The 19,336-nt window shown below is 47.1% G+C and overlaps 2 protein-coding genes across 11 annotated transcripts in view; both read left to right on the forward strand.

The window, feature by feature from the left end:
- Positions 1-12,182, forward strand: Tmem219 (transmembrane protein 219). Of its 5 annotated transcripts, none has more exons than XM_052198803.1 (6): positions 1-56; positions 1,689-1,887; positions 1,974-2,163; positions 6,417-6,646; positions 9,067-9,224; positions 12,084-12,182. In XM_052198803.1, the coding sequence occupies exons 1-5, from the start codon at positions 10-12 to the stop codon at positions 9,202-9,204; spliced, it is 804 nt and encodes a 267-aa protein (XP_052054763.1). In that variant the 5' UTR covers positions 1-9; the 3' UTR covers positions 9,205-9,224; positions 12,084-12,182. The 5 variants fall into 5 exon arrangements, with proteins under 5 accessions (XP_052054763.1, XP_052054776.1, XP_052054782.1 ...); XM_052198816.1 differs by lacking the exon at positions 1-56 and adding an exon at positions 613-686; XM_052198822.1 differs by lacking the exon at positions 1-56 and adding an exon at positions 720-739.
- Positions 12,100-19,336, forward strand: part of Taok2 (TAO kinase 2) — a 20,173-nt gene continuing 12,936 nt past the window's right edge. For 2 of the 6 annotated variants that reach the window (XM_052198715.1, XM_052198724.1), the window contains exons 1-7: positions 13,712-14,540; positions 17,581-17,747; positions 17,925-17,996; positions 18,091-18,192; positions 18,789-18,834; positions 18,946-19,042; positions 19,206-19,319. In XM_052198715.1, coding sequence (XP_052054675.1) covers positions 17,616-17,747; positions 17,925-17,996; positions 18,091-18,192; positions 18,789-18,834; positions 18,946-19,042; positions 19,206-19,319 — 563 coding nt within the window. In that variant the 5' untranslated portion in view covers positions 13,712-14,540; positions 17,581-17,615. Of the gene's footprint in view, positions 12,192-13,711; positions 14,541-17,580; positions 17,748-17,924; positions 17,997-18,090; positions 18,193-18,788; positions 18,835-18,945; positions 19,043-19,205; positions 19,320-19,336 lie in introns of those variants that run through there. The other 4 variants (XM_052198733.1, XM_052198743.1, XM_052198718.1 and 1 more) reach the window with 3 other exon arrangements.

Consider the following 19,336-nt stretch of genomic DNA (forward strand, 5'->3'; position numbering starts at 1 on the left):
GTCGCCAGAATGAGGATGAGCCTGAGTTTCTGGCTCCGCATCTTATGCTGTTTCAGGTAAGATGATAATCCCTCTAAAAGGCTAGGTGAGTGAGAAGAGATGTTCCCCGTTTGAACAGCCTTGCAACTCTAGGGCCCTGGGCACTTAGGAACCTCTTAGGAAAAGAGCCAAAGCCCAAGGGCAAGGTGTGTAGACCTTAATTAAGCATTTGAGAGGGCAGAGAAGAGCAGAACCTACGTACTGCTCTCAGAGGGGAGGAGTAAAGTCCCATCCTTCCCAGAGAGAAGTCCCAAGTCCTTCCTGGAAACCTGGGCGCGGCCGGGCTGTGCGAATGGCACAGGTGGGTCCCTAGCATCAGAAAAGTGACTTTGGTGAGGTTCCGATCTTCCTGTACTCTCTCGGGAGGGAGACCCTGAGATGTTCGGCTAGCACGAGCTCCCTCGCCTGTTGCTAGTTTTTTATCACCTCATCGCGAGTTACTCGTCCACTTGGCCCCTCGGGTGACTTTTCTTTTGGTTCAGCCTGAACCAGGCCAGGGAGTAGCCAGCAACCTCTCCACCCCGTGGCCACCGCGCAAGCACGTCTGGACGTACTGGGGCGGGGCCGGAGAGAGCACGCGCGTGAGCTCGGGCCCCGCCCTCCGCCCATGACGTCACGGGGCGCCAGTCTCTGCCCGGCTGCAAGCGGTGAGAGCTGGTGGCGAACAGACCTGATGCTGCTTGATCGGGAAGGGATGCGGGTGTCGAGATCCTTCTGGAGGGGGCTTTGGGGAGGACGGGAGGCCCAGATGCACCAGCCGCTACTGCCCCTCAGGCTCTGTCCTCCCTCCTCTTACTCTCCCTCTTGCAGAAATGCCGGGACGCAGGGCCACGCAGGGGCCGAGCATATGTGATACCTGTGTTTCCCAGTGGCTTCTACACTTTATCATGCTTTCCCCCACACCTTATACTGATCTCCTGTCTTCCAGATGTTTATTTTCATCAGTCTGTCGTTTCTTGCCTGGAATAGGGTACTCGGAAGTTGGAGACAGATTTTAGACCATAGCCCTAGAGAGTCCCTGAACTACAGTATTTCTTCTACTGGCTTCTGGTCTTAAGGATCAGTATGACATCAATAAAAAGAAAGGAGATAGACGACTGTTGAATTCCTGCATGGCCAAGTACGGAGCAAACAGCTGCCCAGTCGAATCCTCATTACTTGGTGTTCTTAGAATTCCCTTTCACGACATCCTAATCTCACAGACAGCCAACTGGCTTGGTTGCATTTGTGAGCACCATCCACTCCTACCTAGCTAGTTAGCTTTAACTCCAAAGCAGGAACTCTGAACCCAGACACTTCCGGTCTGGATTCTGGCTTGCCTGCCAAAGCCTAACCCCAGATCAACTGCTTCCTCTTTCTCCAGCCGAGAATTCTTTTCACATCTTCTCTTTTGCTAGTATAGAATGCTCTTCCCTGCTTCTCCTCTGGATATTTCAGAAACGAAAGAAAGCTTTTTTTTTTTTAAAGTGCTGTGAGGAGGCGAACTTTTGGAGTACAGAATCTTGGATTTTGGTCCTGGCTCTGTCACTTTCAGTGTGGCCTTGAGCAAATTCATTGTCTTCTAGCTTTTGCTTGTCTTTGCATAACATGGGTGAGTGCCTTCGGAGCAGCAGGCTCTTGTCTAGTTCTCCCTTGCTGTCCTCCAACAGGCACGCCACGGAGGCCCAGACCCCTCTGCTCCCCATGGGCTGCTGCCACGCAGGGCACACCCTGCATCTCTGTCTGGCTCATCACCCACCTTTGGTCTGTGCCACTTTGATCCTGCTGCTCCTTGGCCTGTCTGGCCTGGGCCTTGGTGGCTTCCTCCTCACCCATACAACTGGCTTCCGTAGCCCTGACATTCCCCAGGTAAGTACCTGGGGTGCTCGCCTTGTGGTATACACCCGCCTCTGCTGCGAATCTCACCTCTCTGTCACTCTCCTTTTTGCACACAGGATTGGGTTTCCTTCTTGAGATCTTTTGGCCAGCTAAGTCTGTGCCCCATGAATGAAACAGTCACAGGGACGTGGCGAGGGCCTCACGTCGTCGGCTTACTAACCACTTTGAGCTTCGGAGACGATCCAGACAGAAACAAAACCCAAACATTCCAAGCCAAGATCCATGGTAGTCAGATAGGATTGAAAGGTGAGACGTGGGGAATGGGGTCCAGTGTCAGGACATTTAGGGTTGGGCCTGACTTCTGACTTCACCAGACTGGTGACCTGTACACCTTAGTGACTTTTGCTACGACACAGATTAGATAGGATGAGATACTTGCAGTGAATGCCGACCACAGTATAGGTTCTGTGTTTTGGCTTTGCTGTACCAGTTCCAAGTTTCTTCAGTTCTGTTCTAAAATGTGCCAAGAGGCCTTAGGTTTAAAAGAAAAATGCTCTGTCCCGCTATGTATAGAGAGCTCAATAGATATGAAGAGGGAGCGCAAGTGTGCCAACTTTCCTGAGTTATATAGTGAGTTCCAGATCATCTAGGACTACATGGCAAGATCTGAGACCACCGGCCTCCAAAATATATATGCAACATTGACATATGAGTCACATGCCACCATATATTTCACTCACTTAAAGTATACAACTATGTTGCCTTTAGGCTGTTTACCTGACTGTGGAACCACCCTGAGAGCCATATCCATATATAATATAACTTATCATCTAAGTAGATCTACACCCTAGCTGTTCTGCACCTCTTCTCCCCAGGTTACCAGGCCTTCACAAATCTGCTTTCTGCCTCTGTTAATTGGCCTATTCTGGACATTGCTACAATATGCAGTCCTTTGTGACAGTCCACTTTGACTTGAGATAAGATTTTTGAAGTTTGTCATGTACCAGCATTATTTTCTTTCTTTTTATTGTTGAATAATATTCTTGGATAAGTATTCCACATTTTTATGTATCTGTTTATCATGTGATTGACATTTAGCTTGTTTCCACTTTGGGCCATTAGGAATTTTGCTGTTTCAACCTGGCCTGGTGGTGCTCATGCCTGGTCTGGTGCTCACACCTGGCCTGGTGGTGCTCATGCCTGGTCTGGTGCTCACACCTGGCCTGGAGGTGCTCATGCCTGGTCTGGTGCTCACAGCTAGCCTGGTGGTACTCATGCCTCGTCTGGTGCACACGCCTTTAATCCCCTCACTGGGGAGGTGAAGATGAGCAGATCTTTATAGGTCAGCCTAATCTACACATTGAGCTAGGCCAGCCATGGCTACATAATGAGACCCTGTCTTCCCACAAAAGGAAAAGAAACTCCCCAAAATATTATGCTGTTCTTAACACTAGTTTTTGTGTGGACATATATTTTAGTACTATTGAGAATATAGTCACGCATGGAATGCAGGATAGCTCTCCTGTAAATCTCTTGAACCTCCAAACTGATGTACCATTTTATAGTCTTATAAAATGTTTTGCATTGTCTTCTATTCTCACTAGTACTTTGTTGTGTTTGTTTGTTTTTGTTTTTTGAGACAGGGTCTTTCCATGTAATTCTGATTATTCTAGAACTTGCTATGTAGACCAGGCTGGTCTTGAACTTACAGACATCCTCTTGCCTCTGTTTCCTGAGTGTGTGCCACCACTCTCCCCTCATCAGGACTCTTCCAGATTCTGGCCTTCCCCTTAAGTTGCTAACAACCTAACAAGAATACAGACATAAACGAGTCAGTGGGTATGAGAAGCAGAATGGAAGCTACAGCAAAGGAAGATCTCTCTAGGATACAGCAGCTAAACTTAAGTTCTTAGAATGCTTAGCCACTCCGGGCAGTGGGAGGTACAGACACAAAGGCATGTGGCTGGGAAGGAACTATGATGTCATGTTTGGATGGGGTAGGGAAGAAATGCTGAGTGGGGAAATAGTCCAAAGCGGGAGGGGAAAGTGCATGGACAGTCTTTTAATTAATTAGTTATTTTGTTACTTGTGTCTGTTCATGTGTGTGTGGGCATGTGTATGACCTCCACAGCATACATGTGGAGGTCAGAGGACAGCTTGCCGGCATTGGTTCACTCCCTCTAGGTATGAGCTGCAATTGATGACATCCAATAAAAGACATTGTGTGAGCCGGGCAGTGGTGGCCCACGCCATTAAACCCAGCACTCAGGAAACAGAGGCAGACAGATCTCCCATTTTGAAGTCAGCCTTATTTATAGAGTGAGTTCCAGGACAGCCAGGACTATACAGAAATACTTTGTTTCAAAAAAAACAATTAAAAAAAGATTTTGTATACAGCCCAAAGTGGTTAGGCAAAGTCAGTCTAACCAAGAAAGGAGTAGGATTGGTCTGTTCACAGGAACACTAGGAAGTGGCCTTTAAGGAGGGATGGGAGTTAAGCACCATGGTGCTGCCTGTAGGCCAGCATTGGGGAAGCTGAGGCAGAGGCACAGGCTTGGGGATATCTGGACTAGGAAGAGAGACCTTCTTTTAAGGAAAAGATCCAGAGTTGGATACAGTGAAGCATGCCTTTGACTCCAGCACTTAAGAGGCAGAGGCAGGTGGATTTTTCTTGAGTCTGATGCCAGCCCGGTCTACATAGTGAGTTACAGGACAGACATAGCTACTTAATGAGACCCTACCTCAAAACAAAACAAAAACAAAAACAAAAGAGAAAGGACATGAAGAAAAAAATGTAGGTAAAACTTTTGTGAACTAAGAAAGATAGTCACTGTCTGGGATTAACAATACAACCTCTGGCCCACAAGTCCCCTGGGCAGTGCAGTAGAGGAAAAGTTGTCTGTGGAGTTGTTCTTGTGCACTCTTCAGTTGTGATTATAATGTATGTGAAATTATATTTCTTTTTCACTTAGACACAGATGGCTTTCGGTATCACAGCCTGGCCTATTGTTTTAATGGCTGTAATTGATCCACTAAGTGGCTAGGCCATCATTTTTATACATTTTTGTGAGCAATTAACTCTATTGTTTCCTATTTTTTTGTATTTGATAAAATCAATACAAACATTTTAAAATAATTATTTATTTATGTATTTTATATATATACGTACTTGGTCTAAATGTACTCTACACACCAGAAGATAGCATTAAGTGGTTGTGAGCTACAATGTAGGTGCTGGGAATTAAACTCAAGACTTTCAGAAGAACAGTGCTCCTAACCACTGAGCCATCTCTCCAGGCCCCAAAACAAACATCTTAGTCTATGGTTTTTTTTTCTTTTACTAGTGCTTAAGAGTAACCCCAAGGGTCTCATATATGCTGTTGGGCAGTTTTACATTTGTTTTTGTTTTATTATTGGCGTGGGGGGTGGGCAGTCAGGAAAACCGTGTGTAGTTAGCTCTCTTCTTCCACCTTTACCTGGCTTCTGGATACCCAGTGTTCCGGTCCTCAGGCTTGTATGGACAGGCCTTTTCCCAGGTGAACCATCTTGCTTGTCCCATTTCTTCTGTTTTTAATACTGTACATTTGATTTTGGTGTTTCTTAGTTTGTGACAGGGTCTCATCTAGCCAGAGTTGGCCTCAAACTCACTGTATTGCTCAAAATCCCTGTGCCATCTGTCTGCCTGCCTCCACCTCCCCAGTGCTGGGATTACGGGTGTGTGGTACCATTCACTCTCAAATCTCTGCTGCTCTGTGGTCCACATGCATTCCATCAAATGAGCCGCATTGCCAGCCATGTAGAAACTCAGACTATAGACACACCAGCGAACAAAGAAAGGGCAGGTTCATAGCAGGCGGCGAGCATCCTCTGTGCTCATGGAAAATGATGATAGAAGAAGGCCATCTGTTGTCTGTTAATTTGGGTTTTTTAAATTTATTTATTTTTATATGTCTTGGTATTGTGCCTGCATGTCTATGTGAGGTTATCAGATCTTGGAGTTACAGACAGTTGTTAGCTACCATGTGGGTGCTGGGAATTGAACCTGGGTCCTCTGGAAGAGCAGTCAGTAGTCTTAACCCACTGAGCCATCTCTTCAGCCTCTTGTCCAGCAATTTGAAACAGAATGTGAACTTTTATGGCTTTTGGTGCCATTAAAATAATTTCTTTGGACATGTTAATTTCTTTCTTTCTTTTTTTTTACTTTTCTTCCTTTCCTTTCTTTTCTTTTCTTTTCCCTCTGAGACAGGGTTTCTCTGTAGCCCAAGCTGTCCTGGAACTCACTCTGTAGACCAGGCTGCCCTCAATCAGAGATCTGCCTGCCTCTGCCTCATGACTGCTGAATGGTGTGTGTGTGTGTGTGTGTGTGTGTGTGTGTGTTTACCTGAAGAGGGATCAGATCCCTTGAAGCTGGGGATTCAGGCAGTTAGAAACCTCTAGATGTGTGTGTGTGCTGGGAACCAAACCCAGGTCCTCTGGAAGAACAGCCAGTGCTCTTTGCTGCTGACTCTATCTGCAATGTCCCACTCTGGTTTTCACCTTGTGTCTTGTGTTTCTTGCAGGGTCCTCTGCCAGAGAGTCTGTCCTTGTCACAGCCAGAGTGGCCTCAGGAAGGACTCCAGGGACCTGCCTGTATTTTAGTGCTGTTCCAAAAATCCTGCCTTCTAGCCAGCCACCTATATCCTGCTCAGAAGAGGGAGTTGGAAATGCTACCCTGAGCCCAGTGATGGGTGAGGAGTGTGTCAGGGTCTGGAGCCACGAGCGCCTTGTGCTCACCAAGCTGCTTACTTCAGTAAGTGCATAGGCTGATCCTCAGGGTGTTATGTGGAGCACTGTCTGAAAGCGTTGATGAGGCCACTTCACTTAGTAGAGAAGGAATGAACTTGGTCTGGCGTGGTGCCCTGCTCTTTCACAATCCTGGTACTAGAGGCTGAGGCTGGAGGATTGAAAGTTCAAGGTCAGCCTGGGCTTTAAAACGACCATGTATTTTTAAAAAAAGAAGAATGAGCAAGCATCATTTCTGATAGCCCTGACTTAGGTTACAGGCAGCGATGCTTAGGGCAAGCATGGAATCTTTTAAGACTCAGCTTCCTTATTCGCAAAAGACAAATGTGATATAATCTACAAATTCCAGTAACTGGGATGGAATAAGAATGACCATAAAGTACTCGGCATAGTACCTGATGCAAAACAGACTTGATCAGAGACAGCCATTTTGCTGACTTGGAGACTAGCCTGGTTTATGTAGGGAGCTCCAGGACAGCCAGGGCTATTATGATCCTGTCTAAAAAAAAAACCAAAACAACAACAAACAAAACTGTCTAAAAAAAAAAACAAAACAACAACAAACAAAACAGATTCAGAAGTGTAATTAGAGGCAGAATGAGATAGTTGCTGTAACAGAGATATAAGCAGAGTATTACACAGACATAAAGCAAGGAGCAGCTAACCCTAACTTGAACATTTCTAATAAGAAAGTGTTATATGTAGTAATTTATTGTATACAAAGTATTTGTATTGTGTCAAAGTACAAACTATTGTCTCATTTTATTTTAAGATAGTCCTGTGAGATAGATACTATTATCCCATTTTGCAGATGAGGAAAAAGGCTTAGAGAGGGAATGAGTTGTCTACAGGCACACAACTGTGTAAGAGGCAAAGTTAAGGCAGCTGTCAAGCCCCCTTTTCCTGGGAAGGTGATCCTTCAAGGAGGAAATGAGTGCAGTTCACCCTTCTGGGATTCACAGGAGGCGTTTAGGGATGATGTGGAAGGAAGCAGGAGAAATGTCAATCTTGGAGCCATTCTGAGCTCCTGTGAATGTTAGACTAAGTGTTAGAGTTTGACACTGAAGTAGGAGCCATCCAGAGCCTGTGGGAAAGAGAAAGCAGCTCTTGGCAGGGCTGAGCGGAGTGGACAAAGGGTTGCTAAGTGCTGTCCCTCATATTAAAAAAGTTCTCTTGTGCCAGGGGGTGGTGGAACATGCCTGTCTTAGTCCACTGCTATGAAGAGACACCATGACCAAGGCAACTCTTATAAAGGACAACATTTAATTGGGGCTGGTTTGCAGGTTCAGAGGTTCAGTTTGTTATCATCAACACAGGAAGCATGACAAAGTCCAAACATCCATGGTGCTGGAGAAGGAGCTGAGAGTTCTGCATCTTGATGGGAAGGCAGCCAGGAGCAGACTGACTCTGGCCAGACTTGAGCATATATATGAGACCTCAAAGCCTACCGCGGCAGTGACACACTTCCTCCAACAAGACTATACCTTGTAACAGTACCACTCTGCCATGGGGCCACACATCTTCAGACCACCACAATGTCTATAATCCCAGCACACGGGAGGCAGAGTCAGGTGGATCTCGAGTTTTAGACTGGCCTACAGAGTTCCAAGATAGCCAGGACTACATAGAGAAACCCTATCTTGATAAACCAAAATGGAAATAAATAAATTTTTAAAAAGCCATCTGGCGAAGCAGAATTTGGCTCTATTTGCATAGTCTTTGGAATGTGAAGAACTATCAAGATGGCTTGAGCAAGTAAAAACATTTGCTGCCAACCAGGGTTTATGACTGGAGAAATAGCTCAGTGCTTAAGTGCAAAGACTGCCCCACCAGAGGACTTGGGTTCATTTTCCAGCACCCACATAGCAACTTGCAACTATTTGTTATGTCAGTCCTAGGAGATCTGAAGCCCCCTTCTGGATTCTGCAGGCACTGTGTGCAGGTGGTACACAGATATATGTGCAGACAAACACCCATGTACAAATACAGATATAAAAAATATTTTGAAAATATCTATGTTTGGGTGTGATGGTAAACACCTATTACTGCAGCAGTCTGAAAACTGAAGGCAGAAGGAATATGAGAGTTTGAGACCAGCCTGAGGTATAATAAGACCTTGTTTAAGGAACGGAGGGAGGGAGGGAGGGACAGAGGGATGGAAGGAAGGAAGCTAAGGAAGGAAGACAAGTAGAATGTAGAGAGTAGTAACTCCTGGGGAGTCATTGAAAGCTCAGTTGATGATTAGGCAAGAAAGCAGTTTGGAAAACATCTGGACAAGTGTTATTTATTACCTGACCCATAGTTGCCAGTAGGTAAGAGGAGGACTCTGCCTCTGTTTTTCATGGTATGGGGCAAGTCATCTTCCCAAGACTCCCAACCCTTTCTGCTGTTAACCCTGTCCCCGTCCCTCTCCATCCCCACCACTAGGAGGAGCTAGCTCTGTGTGGCAGCAGACTGCTGGTCTTGGGCTCTTTCCTGGTTCTGCTCTTTGGTTTTCTCTGCTGTGCCACTGCAGTGTGCTTCCATCCGCGCCCAGAATCCCACTGGTCTAGAACACGGCTCTGAGGGTGGCGACAGACTGTCAGGTGAGGCTCCGTGGGAATTAGGGTGGGGAAGGGATGGCAGCTGTAGCCTGGTAAAGCAAATCCTTAGACTCCATCCTCAAATGCAGCTTCCTGCGAGTCCCTGAGAGCCCTTCTGGGACTGGAACAGTTTTCTCTATAAACACAATATTTTATTTTTTATTATTTTTACTGTTTTCTTTCTCTATGTGTGTGTGTCTGTCCACCCATGTGCCATGGTGTGCATGTGGAGGTCAGAGAGCCATTCGATGGAGTTGATTCTCACCTCCACATTTATGTAGGGTCAGGAGACTGGAACTCAGGTCACCAAACTTGCTTTCATGGCAAGAATCTTTACCTGCTGAGACATCTTGCTGGCCCTATTTTTACTGTGAAATAAATAACTTTCATGTAAACAAAAACCATAAAAGTACATTTGGTAAATTATTATACAGCAGACACTAGTAAACACTACCAAAAGAGAAAAAGACTGTTATCAGCAATTCAGATGCCTCCCCTAAGCTGGCCTATGGGGGCACACACCTTTGATTCCCAAAACTGAGGAAGCAGGGGCATCTGGATCTCTGAATTCAGGGTTAGCCTGGTCTGCAGAGTGAGTCCCAGGACCATCAAGGCTACACAGAGAAACCTTGACTTGAAAAAAAGAAATGAAAAAAGAAGAAGAAGAAAAAGAAAAAGAAAAGGAGAGATTGCTCTTCACATATTCCCTGACAGCACCCTCGCTCTCCCTGTGAGCTGCTCTCCTGCTGTAACCTGTACAGTTATACAGCTGATCACGGTAACTGTGTGATTAGTGACTGGCAGGGTCAGAGTCAATGAAGTCTATTGGAGGTATGATTATTGAAGTGAAAGCTCTCCCCAAGCATGGATATGGTTTGATTTTATTTGTATTTTCATTTTTTAACCCCGTAAGGCCCAACCCTTACATTTTTTAAGACTTATTTTTTTTATTTATGTATATGTGTGTGCCTCTGTAAGTTTATGTGCATCATATGTGTGCAGGTGCCCAAGGAAGCCAGAGAGGGTGGTGAATCCCTTGGTGCTGGAGTTAGAGGTGGTTTTAAGCTGCCAGATGTGGTTGCTGGAAATCAGACTCCAGTTCTGTTCAAGAGCAGTAAGTGCTCTTAACCACCAAGCCACCAAGGGCCTCTTTTTACTTTTTTTGTTTTGGAAACGTGGTCTCATTTGTAGCCCCAGTGACCTGACACACTGTGTAGACCAGGCTGACCTCAAATTCAGAGATTTTGAATCTACCTCTGCCTCCCAGGTGTTGTTATTAAAGATGTGTACCAACATACAAGGCCTTATTTTTTAACTAGATATGCCTTCATACATATCTTCTGTGGCTGATGTCTTCCAAGCAGTGTTCTGATTTTCAGATTCAGCAGAGCTGAGCTTCACACACCCGCATGTCAGCGTGATGAATTAGGGTGCTCAAGTGTGATGATATGCCCTAAATATGGACTCTTCATTTTTTCCCCTGAAAATAGTTACTTATTCAGTTTGAGACAGGATCTCATTGTGTAGCCTTGACTGGCCTGAGCCTTGCTATGTAAGCCAGACTGGCCCCAAAGTCCCACCTGCTTCTGTTTGCTGAGTGCTGGATTAAAGGCATGCACCCCCACCTTATTATTTTTTAAGTTTTATTTATTTGAGGAGGAGCCATGTATTTGTGCTTATGGAACAGCCGTGTTTGGAGGTCACCCTCTCTCTCTTTCTTAATAATCAAGTTAGATCCTTAATTAACTTTTTTAAGATTTTATTTATTTTATGTATGTGAGTACACTGTCGCTGTCTTCAGACACACCAGAAGAGGGCAGAAGACCTCATTACGGATGGTTGTGAGCCACCATGTGGTTGCTGGGATTTGAACTCAGGACCTTTGGAAGAACTGTCAGTGCTCTTAACCTATGAGCCTTCTCTCTAGCCCCGGCATCCCCTCTTTTCATCCTGTGTATCCTGGGATTCAAATTCAAGTTGTCAGCGTAGCAACAGAGCCATCTTGTTGGCCTTCCTGGAACCACTCCAGTGACTTACGGAATGGCGACCCCTGTTCCTGGCACACACTCTGCCCAAGCGCTTTGTGTGTTTTCTTCATTCAGTTGCCAGTGCACCTAGAAAACAGTTTTCTCTGCTAACGAGATCTTCGGGGGGAAAGAGATTGGCAAATGTAGTAGATGAGGTCCCCAGAGTACTAATGCTTCTAATTTGCAACCTCGCACTGAGTGAAAAAGAGCAATCCAGAAGAGATCCTCCCCTTGCTGGCAGGGCTTTTGCCCGTTTGAGGGCTGCATGTTTTACATCCAGCTCCGAAGCCTTCCCCAGGTTCCACTGGCCTCCGCGTGCTAGGAACCCTCTCTGCGAGAAGTTGAGACAGCCTAGACTGTGGAGTGAGTCCAGCCTAGAGGAACTGGAAGCTCAAGAGAACATTGTTGTTTTTTGCTTTGTTTGTTTCGTTTTTTCGAGACAGGGTTTCTCCATATAGTCCTGGCTGTCCTGGAACTCACTCCGTAGATCAGGCTGGCCTCGAACTTAGAAATCCGCCTGCCTCTGCCTCCCTGAGTGCTGGGATTACAGGCGTGCGCCACCACTGCCCAGCTCAAGAGAACATTGTTAATTTTCCTTTGACCAGGCCTCACCACCCATCCTTTCACAATAGGAAACAATGGAACCGTTCAGTTGGGAGCGGGAAAAGGCTTCTAGCTTTTTGGCCGCTGGTTGATCCTAGAGTTCCAAGGCTACCCCAGTGGGATTGAGTGCCAGGACCTGTCTCTGGATGTCCCTTCTTTTGTAATTTCTGCATACATGCAGAAATTCATCCAGGGACTTTCTTACCTGTTCTGTTTTCTTCCTTTTCTCCAGGTACAGATCAAATTCTTGGGGCCTCCTCCTGAGCTTAAAAGACCTATTACACAAAGTGAAGAACAGGACTAGGAGGAAATAAATGGCTTTTGACTACTATCGTGTGAGGTACTTATTGGGGGATTGGATTAAAGTAAATACTGAGGACTTTTCATTGTTGACATAAAAGATTTTTTTTGTTTTGTTTTTCAAGACAGGGTTTCTCTGTGTAGCCCTGGCTGTCCTGGAACTCACTCCGCAGACCAAGCTGGCCTAGAACTCAGAGATCCTCCTGCCTCTGCTTCCTAAGTGCTGGGATGAAAGGCATGTGCCACCACTCCATGAGGATTTTTCTTTTCTTATTGGGTGTACATGCTCATGTATGTGTGTGCACATGTATCTGTGTGCACATGTATGTGTGTGCTCATGTATGTGTATGTACATGCCATGGCATGTGCATGGGGGTCCCAGAGCAATTGTGTTCTCTTCCTCAAGCTTTGCATGGGTTCAGGGGACTGAACACAGGTTGCCAGCCTTTCCACAGGAGCACGTGCTTAGCTATTTTAGTCCTGTCCCTTTTGTGGCAGCATGGATTGAATAGAGAGCCTCACATACACTAGGCAAACACTCCACCACTGAACGGTATCCGCAGACTTGTTTTGTTCTGTCTCACTATAGAGCCCTGGCTGGCCTCACATTCAGAGATCTGCCTGCCTCTACCTCTCAAGTTGCTGGGATGAAAAGCCTGACCCCCTGGCCTGGAACTCAAAATCTTTTGGCTGTCACCCTCTCTAGTTTCCTAATGACTAGCATTCTTGTTACCCTTGTTGACCTTAGTTTGGAATACAAGTTGGCATAGGTCACTTAAAACTTTGACCGTGATTGTGGAATTGTTTTGGAAAATATTTGGTTTTTTTGTTTGTGTGTCTGTTTTTTGGTTTTGATACTGGAACTCTGTTAGGTTCCATACTCTGCCGAACTTGTATCCTCCTGCCTAGGACTCAGCTTGCTGAGTGCTGGAACTGTAAGTATTAAGCCAGCACTATACTCTTTAGACATAATGTGAACACAGCTGTGCAACTTTGTCACTTATTTTCTTCCATGAATGTAAATTGATGATTCTGTTTATGAAAATGCTTCATGAGTTTTGGCAAGTTATACAACCCTCCTGAACCCTAGGGATTTGACCCATTGGGTTTTCCCAACTTTGGCACATCATTCTCGCACTTGGGAGCTCAGGTTTAGTTTAGATACTTATGAACATGAATGGTCCGGTTTCCCGCCTTTCCCGCGCCCAGCTGTCAGCAGCCTTGCTTTACTCCTTTCAGCCTTTTACCCTGCACGCAGGCGCACACCACAGTTTTCCTTCCTAGCGCACCCCCTCAGAGCTTCCCCTAGCAACAAGCTCAGTCGCAGCGCGATAGCGTGGCGGGCGCATGCGCCACATCTCTCTCCACCAGCAGTCCTCGGATAGCGCGCTTGGGCTCCACCCCAAGCAAGCCAAGCCTTTCTCCTCTCCTCTTCCCACCCAGGATCCGCGTGGCGGGGCGCGCGCGCACTTGGGCTCGAGGGTAGCTTGTCGTCTGGGCCGCGGCAGCTACGGGCGAGGGGCGGGGCTATTTCCTTTGGGGCCCCACCCCTTTTGGCCCGGCGTGCATACCGCGCCTGCGCGCTCCCGCCCGGTCTCCATCTTGGAATTGGGAGGAAGAGAGAGAGGGAGAGAGGGAGAGAGAGGGAGGTCGGGACGAGAGCAGGGCTGTGGTGCGGTGAGAAGCTGAGACGAAAAGGAAAGGGAGTGAGGCACAGGGACGGTCAGCAGCGTCTCGGCTACAGTCCTTCAGCTGTTCCGGAGAGAGAGGACGGGAAAGCGAGTAGGCCAGGGCTGGAGTGGGGGCTGTCACTCTCGGACCCCAGCCTTAGCGGGGCCGTGCAGCCGGGCGTCCTCGGGGTGGGCCCCTTGTCGTGGCCGAAGACCTGGGGCTCAGGGCCCTGGGTCCCAAATTTTGGGGCTTGGTCCCTTGTTTTTCAGATACCCAGGTATCAAGCCCTCATATATCAGGTATCTGGGACTCAAGTCCCAACCTTTACAAACCTGGGTCTCTGTTTTATCGAATTTAAAATACCTGGGATTCAGGACCCTGTGTGCACCAGTACCCGGGGTTCATCCTCCAAGCGTTCAGATATCGGACTCATTTTTAGCCCTTGCAAATATACGGGGCTCAGACCCCACAATCGGAAATCCGGGATTCAGCAACTGTCGCCCTCGAGTTGGGGGAGGACTGGACCGCGAGGTCAGATCAGGTTGTCACCCCCTCCCCTCCAGGGGAGGCTTCCCGGGCCCGCCCCTCAGGAAGGGCGAAAGCTGAGGAAGAGGTGGCGAGGGGGAAGGTCTCCTTGCCCCTCTCCCTGCTTGTCAGAGCAACTGGAGTACCCCAGGCGGAAGCGGAGGCGCTGGGGCACCATAGTGACCCCTACCAGGTGAGACACGGGTGCATGGGCATGAGTCCCTCTGGTCAGCTCCATTCTGGGGAGCTGAGACTGGGTAGGCCCTCTCCTCAGGATAGGGAATTCCTGCTGGGCCCATGGTCAGTCTCTGGCCAGCCTTGCCTTCTGTTGCTACCTCTTCTCTTTTCCTCTTCCCTTCATTGTGTCTGGTTGAAGGGGTACCCTGAGGTGACAGGGCCTGTCATGTCACCAAGGGTCACGCCCTAGGATGCTTAGCTAATCAAATAGGTTTCCACCTTTCTAGCCTTTATTAATTTTGCTCTCACAACCACCCCTTCTCCATGATTTTATTATACTCTTTTTTTTTCCCCCAGACTGCTCTAGGGTGTTGATACCATGTAGGTGGACTGATTTATTTATTTATTGTTTGTTTGTTTGTTTGTTAATTTGGAGACAGCCTTTCTATAGTCCTGGGTAGTCGATCTGGCCCTGAACTGGAGTCAGTCTTTAACCTCTTTACTGTTTTGACTACAGGTGCAAGCCACCATGATGGGAGCTTATATTCTTTTCTGGCTTGGTTTAGTTGGAGTTTTTGTCCTTGCAAAGGTGTGTGTGTGTGTGTATGTGTGTATGCGCGCGCGCTTGGTAATATTTCCTCCAGCTTCATTTCCCTCCCTGTCTCTTGCTGTGATGGTGTAAATAATCTCATATTTGTCAAATGACCTATCCTTTACAGAGTGCTTTTGCATATATTTTTCCCCCGTGCTACACTCATTCCCACTCAACCTGTGGGAACTCTTTTGTTATTGTCTTCCCATTTTACAGTTGAAAACATTGATGTCCAGAGAAGTTGTTCAAGGTCACCCAGTGGCAGGATTTTAATCCAAGTGTTGTCCCTGACTGGTTATCCACTTCTTTTGAACCTAGGCTTGATCAGGGACCCACAGGGGAATGTATCAGGGTGAAGTATAAAAATGGGGTTATAATGATCTTCCTTTTCAGAAGGAGCTTTTCCTGAGAGGAAGCTCTGTTTTGTGCTTCTTCCTCATGGGTATTTGTCTAATATGACCTTCATTTTTACTCTGATCCCACACTTTGGCCTGTGTTGCAGAGATAGTTCTCTCCAAAAGATGATGACTTTATTGCCTTTTCTTAGCTGTTGCATTAGAATGAGCACCTATCTGCCCCCTTGCTCCCAGGATTAAAGCCCCTGGCAACTCAGGAATCAGAGAAGGGAAAACCATCTGGTTCTTGTCTACAAAGTGTTCTGAGTATGAGTGAGATCTCATATAGTCGAATTCATAATCTACTTTCCAAAGAGAAGTTTAAGCAACTTACCTGAAGCTCTTGCTATAGATTGCAGATGGGATATACTGGTAAGTCAGTTTAGGGATTCTTTTGCAACGTGGGTTTTAGGAGGTGATTATGATTTAGCCCAGTCCACAGTAATTGCCCAAATGTTATTGTAAGGAAGGGGGACTGTATGATGTTTTTATAGTGGCTGGCACTCTTCATGTGACCTGAGGTTCTGGATTGGCAGTCTTGGGCTTGTTACTGGTTAAGAAGTCATGAGGGTCCCTTGGCAAATTGTGATGCCCTGCCTTTTGTGTGTGGGTATGTGGGGCCTTCCTTGAGCAGACTAAGAGCTACTTAGAGCAACCCGTCAATCAATTCTGAGCCTTTCACACCCTAGGGGCCTACCAAAGACTCAAGCTCCATCTCTTCCCTCCAGCTTCCAGTTGAGCTAAGGAGAGAAGATTAACAACATGGACAGGAAACAATACGCCACAGAATATAATATTATATGCTGAAATTGTTAGGTACTTTTAAGTAGCTAGAACTCTACCTCGGGAGTCCAACTCTACTGAGGGCTCTTTATGTCTAAAATTCCTATTAGCCCTTAAAAAAGCCTATTCTAGAGTCCCTGTGTGTTCTGACTTTAGTACCCTGTGGCAACTTTGTTTTGGGGTTTGTTTTGGAGCTCTCACCCGTCAAGGGCTGGAATGATCTGGGAGGTTCTCCTAAGACATGGAAGCTGGGCTTAGTTGCCTCCTAACAGAATTCTGTCCTGAACCTGAAAGGAAAAGTCCTGTCCTGTGACCTTGGGAAAGCCCTTCTTCTCTGTGCTTCAGTGACAGTCTGGAAAATGGTGATCTTGATCATACCTTGCGAGTTTCATATAATTGTTCTGGATGCCTGGTGGTGGCAAATCATTTGCCTTTTCAGAACCTGTTGCTCGTCTGTCAGGGATAAATGTAACAATAATGTTCACCCATAAGGTTGTAGGAGCCCAGTGAGAGGTGATGCATGTGAGATGCCAATGCCCATGTGCAATGAATGGTGCTTATGACCTGTGACATCCTAGTTTCACGTATGCTTCTTATGCAGTTGGACTGGACAAGTAAGGCAGCCCAGAACACAAAGGCCCCAGAGTCAGGTGCCAGTCCCTACTGTTCCTATGCTAGATGTTCTCCCTGCCACAGTGTCCCTACGTTTTTGAAAATGAGTCTCCTTGTTCCTTCAGGCCAGTACCCACTTGTAACAATAGCCGGATTTCCACCACATCCGGCCTAACTGTTTCCTGTTCTCATCCAGTGTTTTGAGAGCTTGAAGGAGGAGGTAGCCTCAGCACCAAGGGGTACAGGAAGGTGCCTGGAAATCACTGGACTATGAGAACTTGTGGGACAGGACATGTTATGATTTGAAGCTCTGGCGAAACACAGAAACCTTTATGCTTGAAGGGAATGGCAGTGTATAGGGAGCTGAGAAATTATTGAGGGTTGCTGAGGATACTTGGCTGCCCAGATTTGTCTTTCTGGCAATTTTAGGGCCTCCTGAGACCACCAGCCATCCCCACCACCACCACCACCACCACCCCCGCATATGGTTACCAGGGCAACTTTTTTTTTTTGAGCTTTGATGTTGTTCCTAACAGCCCCCCTACCTACCTTTCCTCGGCAGTGCCTCCCCCTCATCAGTAATTAAGGGGAGGAGGAGGCAGAAACCTGAGGGAGGACTTTTCTCTCCCTCTGAGCCCTGTCTTTGCTCTAAGGGTCCTGTCTACTTTTTCTAGGCAAGATCCCAATCTCAGGGCCCCCAGGGGCCATCATGCCAGCTGGGGGCCGGGCCGGGAGCCTGAAGGACCCTGATGTAGCTGAGCTCTTCTTCAAGGATGACCCTGAGAAGCTTTTCTCTGACCTTCGGGAAATTGGCCATGGCAGCTTTGGAGCAGTGTACTTTGTGAGTTGGATCTTGAAAAGGGTAAAGCAGGGCTCGGTCTTTTTAAACCTGTGGGTCTCCAGGCCTCTGCACCGCTCCACCATAGCAGTCCTTCCCACCCTCTCCTACTAGCTCAGCAGGTTCTCTTTAACCCCATGCTCAAGATGGTTTTTCTCACTCTCCAATCTGGTCCTCTAGGCCAGGGATGTCCGGAACAGTGAGGTGGTGGCCATCAAGAAGATGTCTTATAGTGGGAAGCAATCAAATGAGGTGAGTCAGGTTCATTAACATCAGGTTGTGGAGGGCAGAGGGCCCTAGTCACAGCATGCAGCCTGGATAACCTCTTCCTCTCTTGACTTTCTAGAAATGGCAGGATATCATCAAAGAGGTGCGGTTCTTACAGAAGCTACGGCATCCTAATACCATTCAGTACCGGGGCTGTTACCTGAGGGAGCACACAGCTTGGGTGAGCCGTCCCACAACTGCCCCATCAGTTTTACTCAGGTCCATCTTTCCTTAGTCCAGCCTTTTAGTGGGCAGACTCTTTCTGACTATGTTAGTCCTCAGAAAAACCAGTGAGCCAGGCATGGTGGCACACACCTCTAATCCCAATACTCAGGAGGCAGACACAGGTGGATCTCTGTGAGTTCAAAGCCAGTCTGGATTACTAGTGAGTTTTGAGCCAGCCTAGGCCAAACTACACAATGAGATCTTATATTAAAAAGAAAAACAAACAAATGAACATCTGTGTAGGTGCAGAAGAGACGGACCCCAAGTGGCATACATATATGGTCTTTTGAAAGTGGTGATTAATGGGGGCACTAAAGGGGTCCAGATGGGAACAATGGTAGGCGTCTTGGAATGTTTGGGGGGGTAGGGGCTTGAATCCGGAGACACTCCCACCACCTCTTGTTTCCTCTAGCTGCCCTTCTTCTCTGTCACCCTTTTGGCATTGCCTCAGTGGAAGATAAACAAGAAAGTTCTGTTTTGAGATTTTGCTCAAGGGAGCTGGGCTCGGGGTGGCCAGAGTCTGGTGATCTCTAACACTTGACCCTTTCTTAGTTGGTGATGGAGTATTGCCTGGGCTCAGCATCTGATCTTCTAGAAGGTAGGTAAATCTGAACGCGGGGATAAGGAAGATGAACAAGAAAGCCATAGGAAAAGGAGCTTATTCCACCCCCCGTGGTCCCTCAGTTTGTTATTTTGCTTCCTTTCACAGTGCATAAGAAGCCCCTACAGGAGGTAGAGATTGCTGCTGTGACCCATGGGGCGCTTCAGGGCCTGGCATATCTACACTCACACAACATGATCCATAGGTATGATGGTACCAACTGTGGCTGAGAATAGGATACTTTGTATACCAGTCCTCATTTTTTGTTGAGCTCTGATTGTCTTGGGTTCTGCTACCCCCTCCCAGGCCCACTCCCACCCCATCTTTTCTGAGATGCATTTCTCATCTCTGCACTTTTCCTCTGTCAGAGATGTGAAGGCTGGAAACATCTTGCTGTCAGAACCAGGCTTGGTAAAACTGGGGGACTTTGGCTCCGCATCTATCATGGCACCTGCCAACTCTTTTGTGGGCACTCCATACTGGTGAGTAGAAGAGGTGG

This window comes from Apodemus sylvaticus, chromosome 1 (assembly GCF_947179515.1).
Source record: "Apodemus sylvaticus chromosome 1, mApoSyl1.1, whole genome shotgun sequence".
NCBI classification, from domain to species: Eukaryota; Metazoa; Chordata; class Mammalia; order Rodentia; family Muridae; genus Apodemus; species Apodemus sylvaticus.

Excerpts from the sequence above, each read along its gene's own strand:
- Tmem219 (XM_052198797.1), top strand. The coding sequence starts at position 1,627 with ATGGGTGAGTGCCTTCGGAGCAGCAGGCTCTTGTCTAGTTCTCCCTTG. Across the intron at positions 1,888-1,973 it reads GTAGCCCTGACATTCCCCAG|GATTGGGTTTCCTTCTTGAG; the intron begins GTAAGTACCTGG and ends TTTTGCACACAG. Across the intron at positions 6,647-9,066 it reads TCACCAAGCTGCTTACTTCA|GAGGAGCTAGCTCTGTGTGG; the intron begins GTAAGTGCATAG and ends CCCCACCACTAG.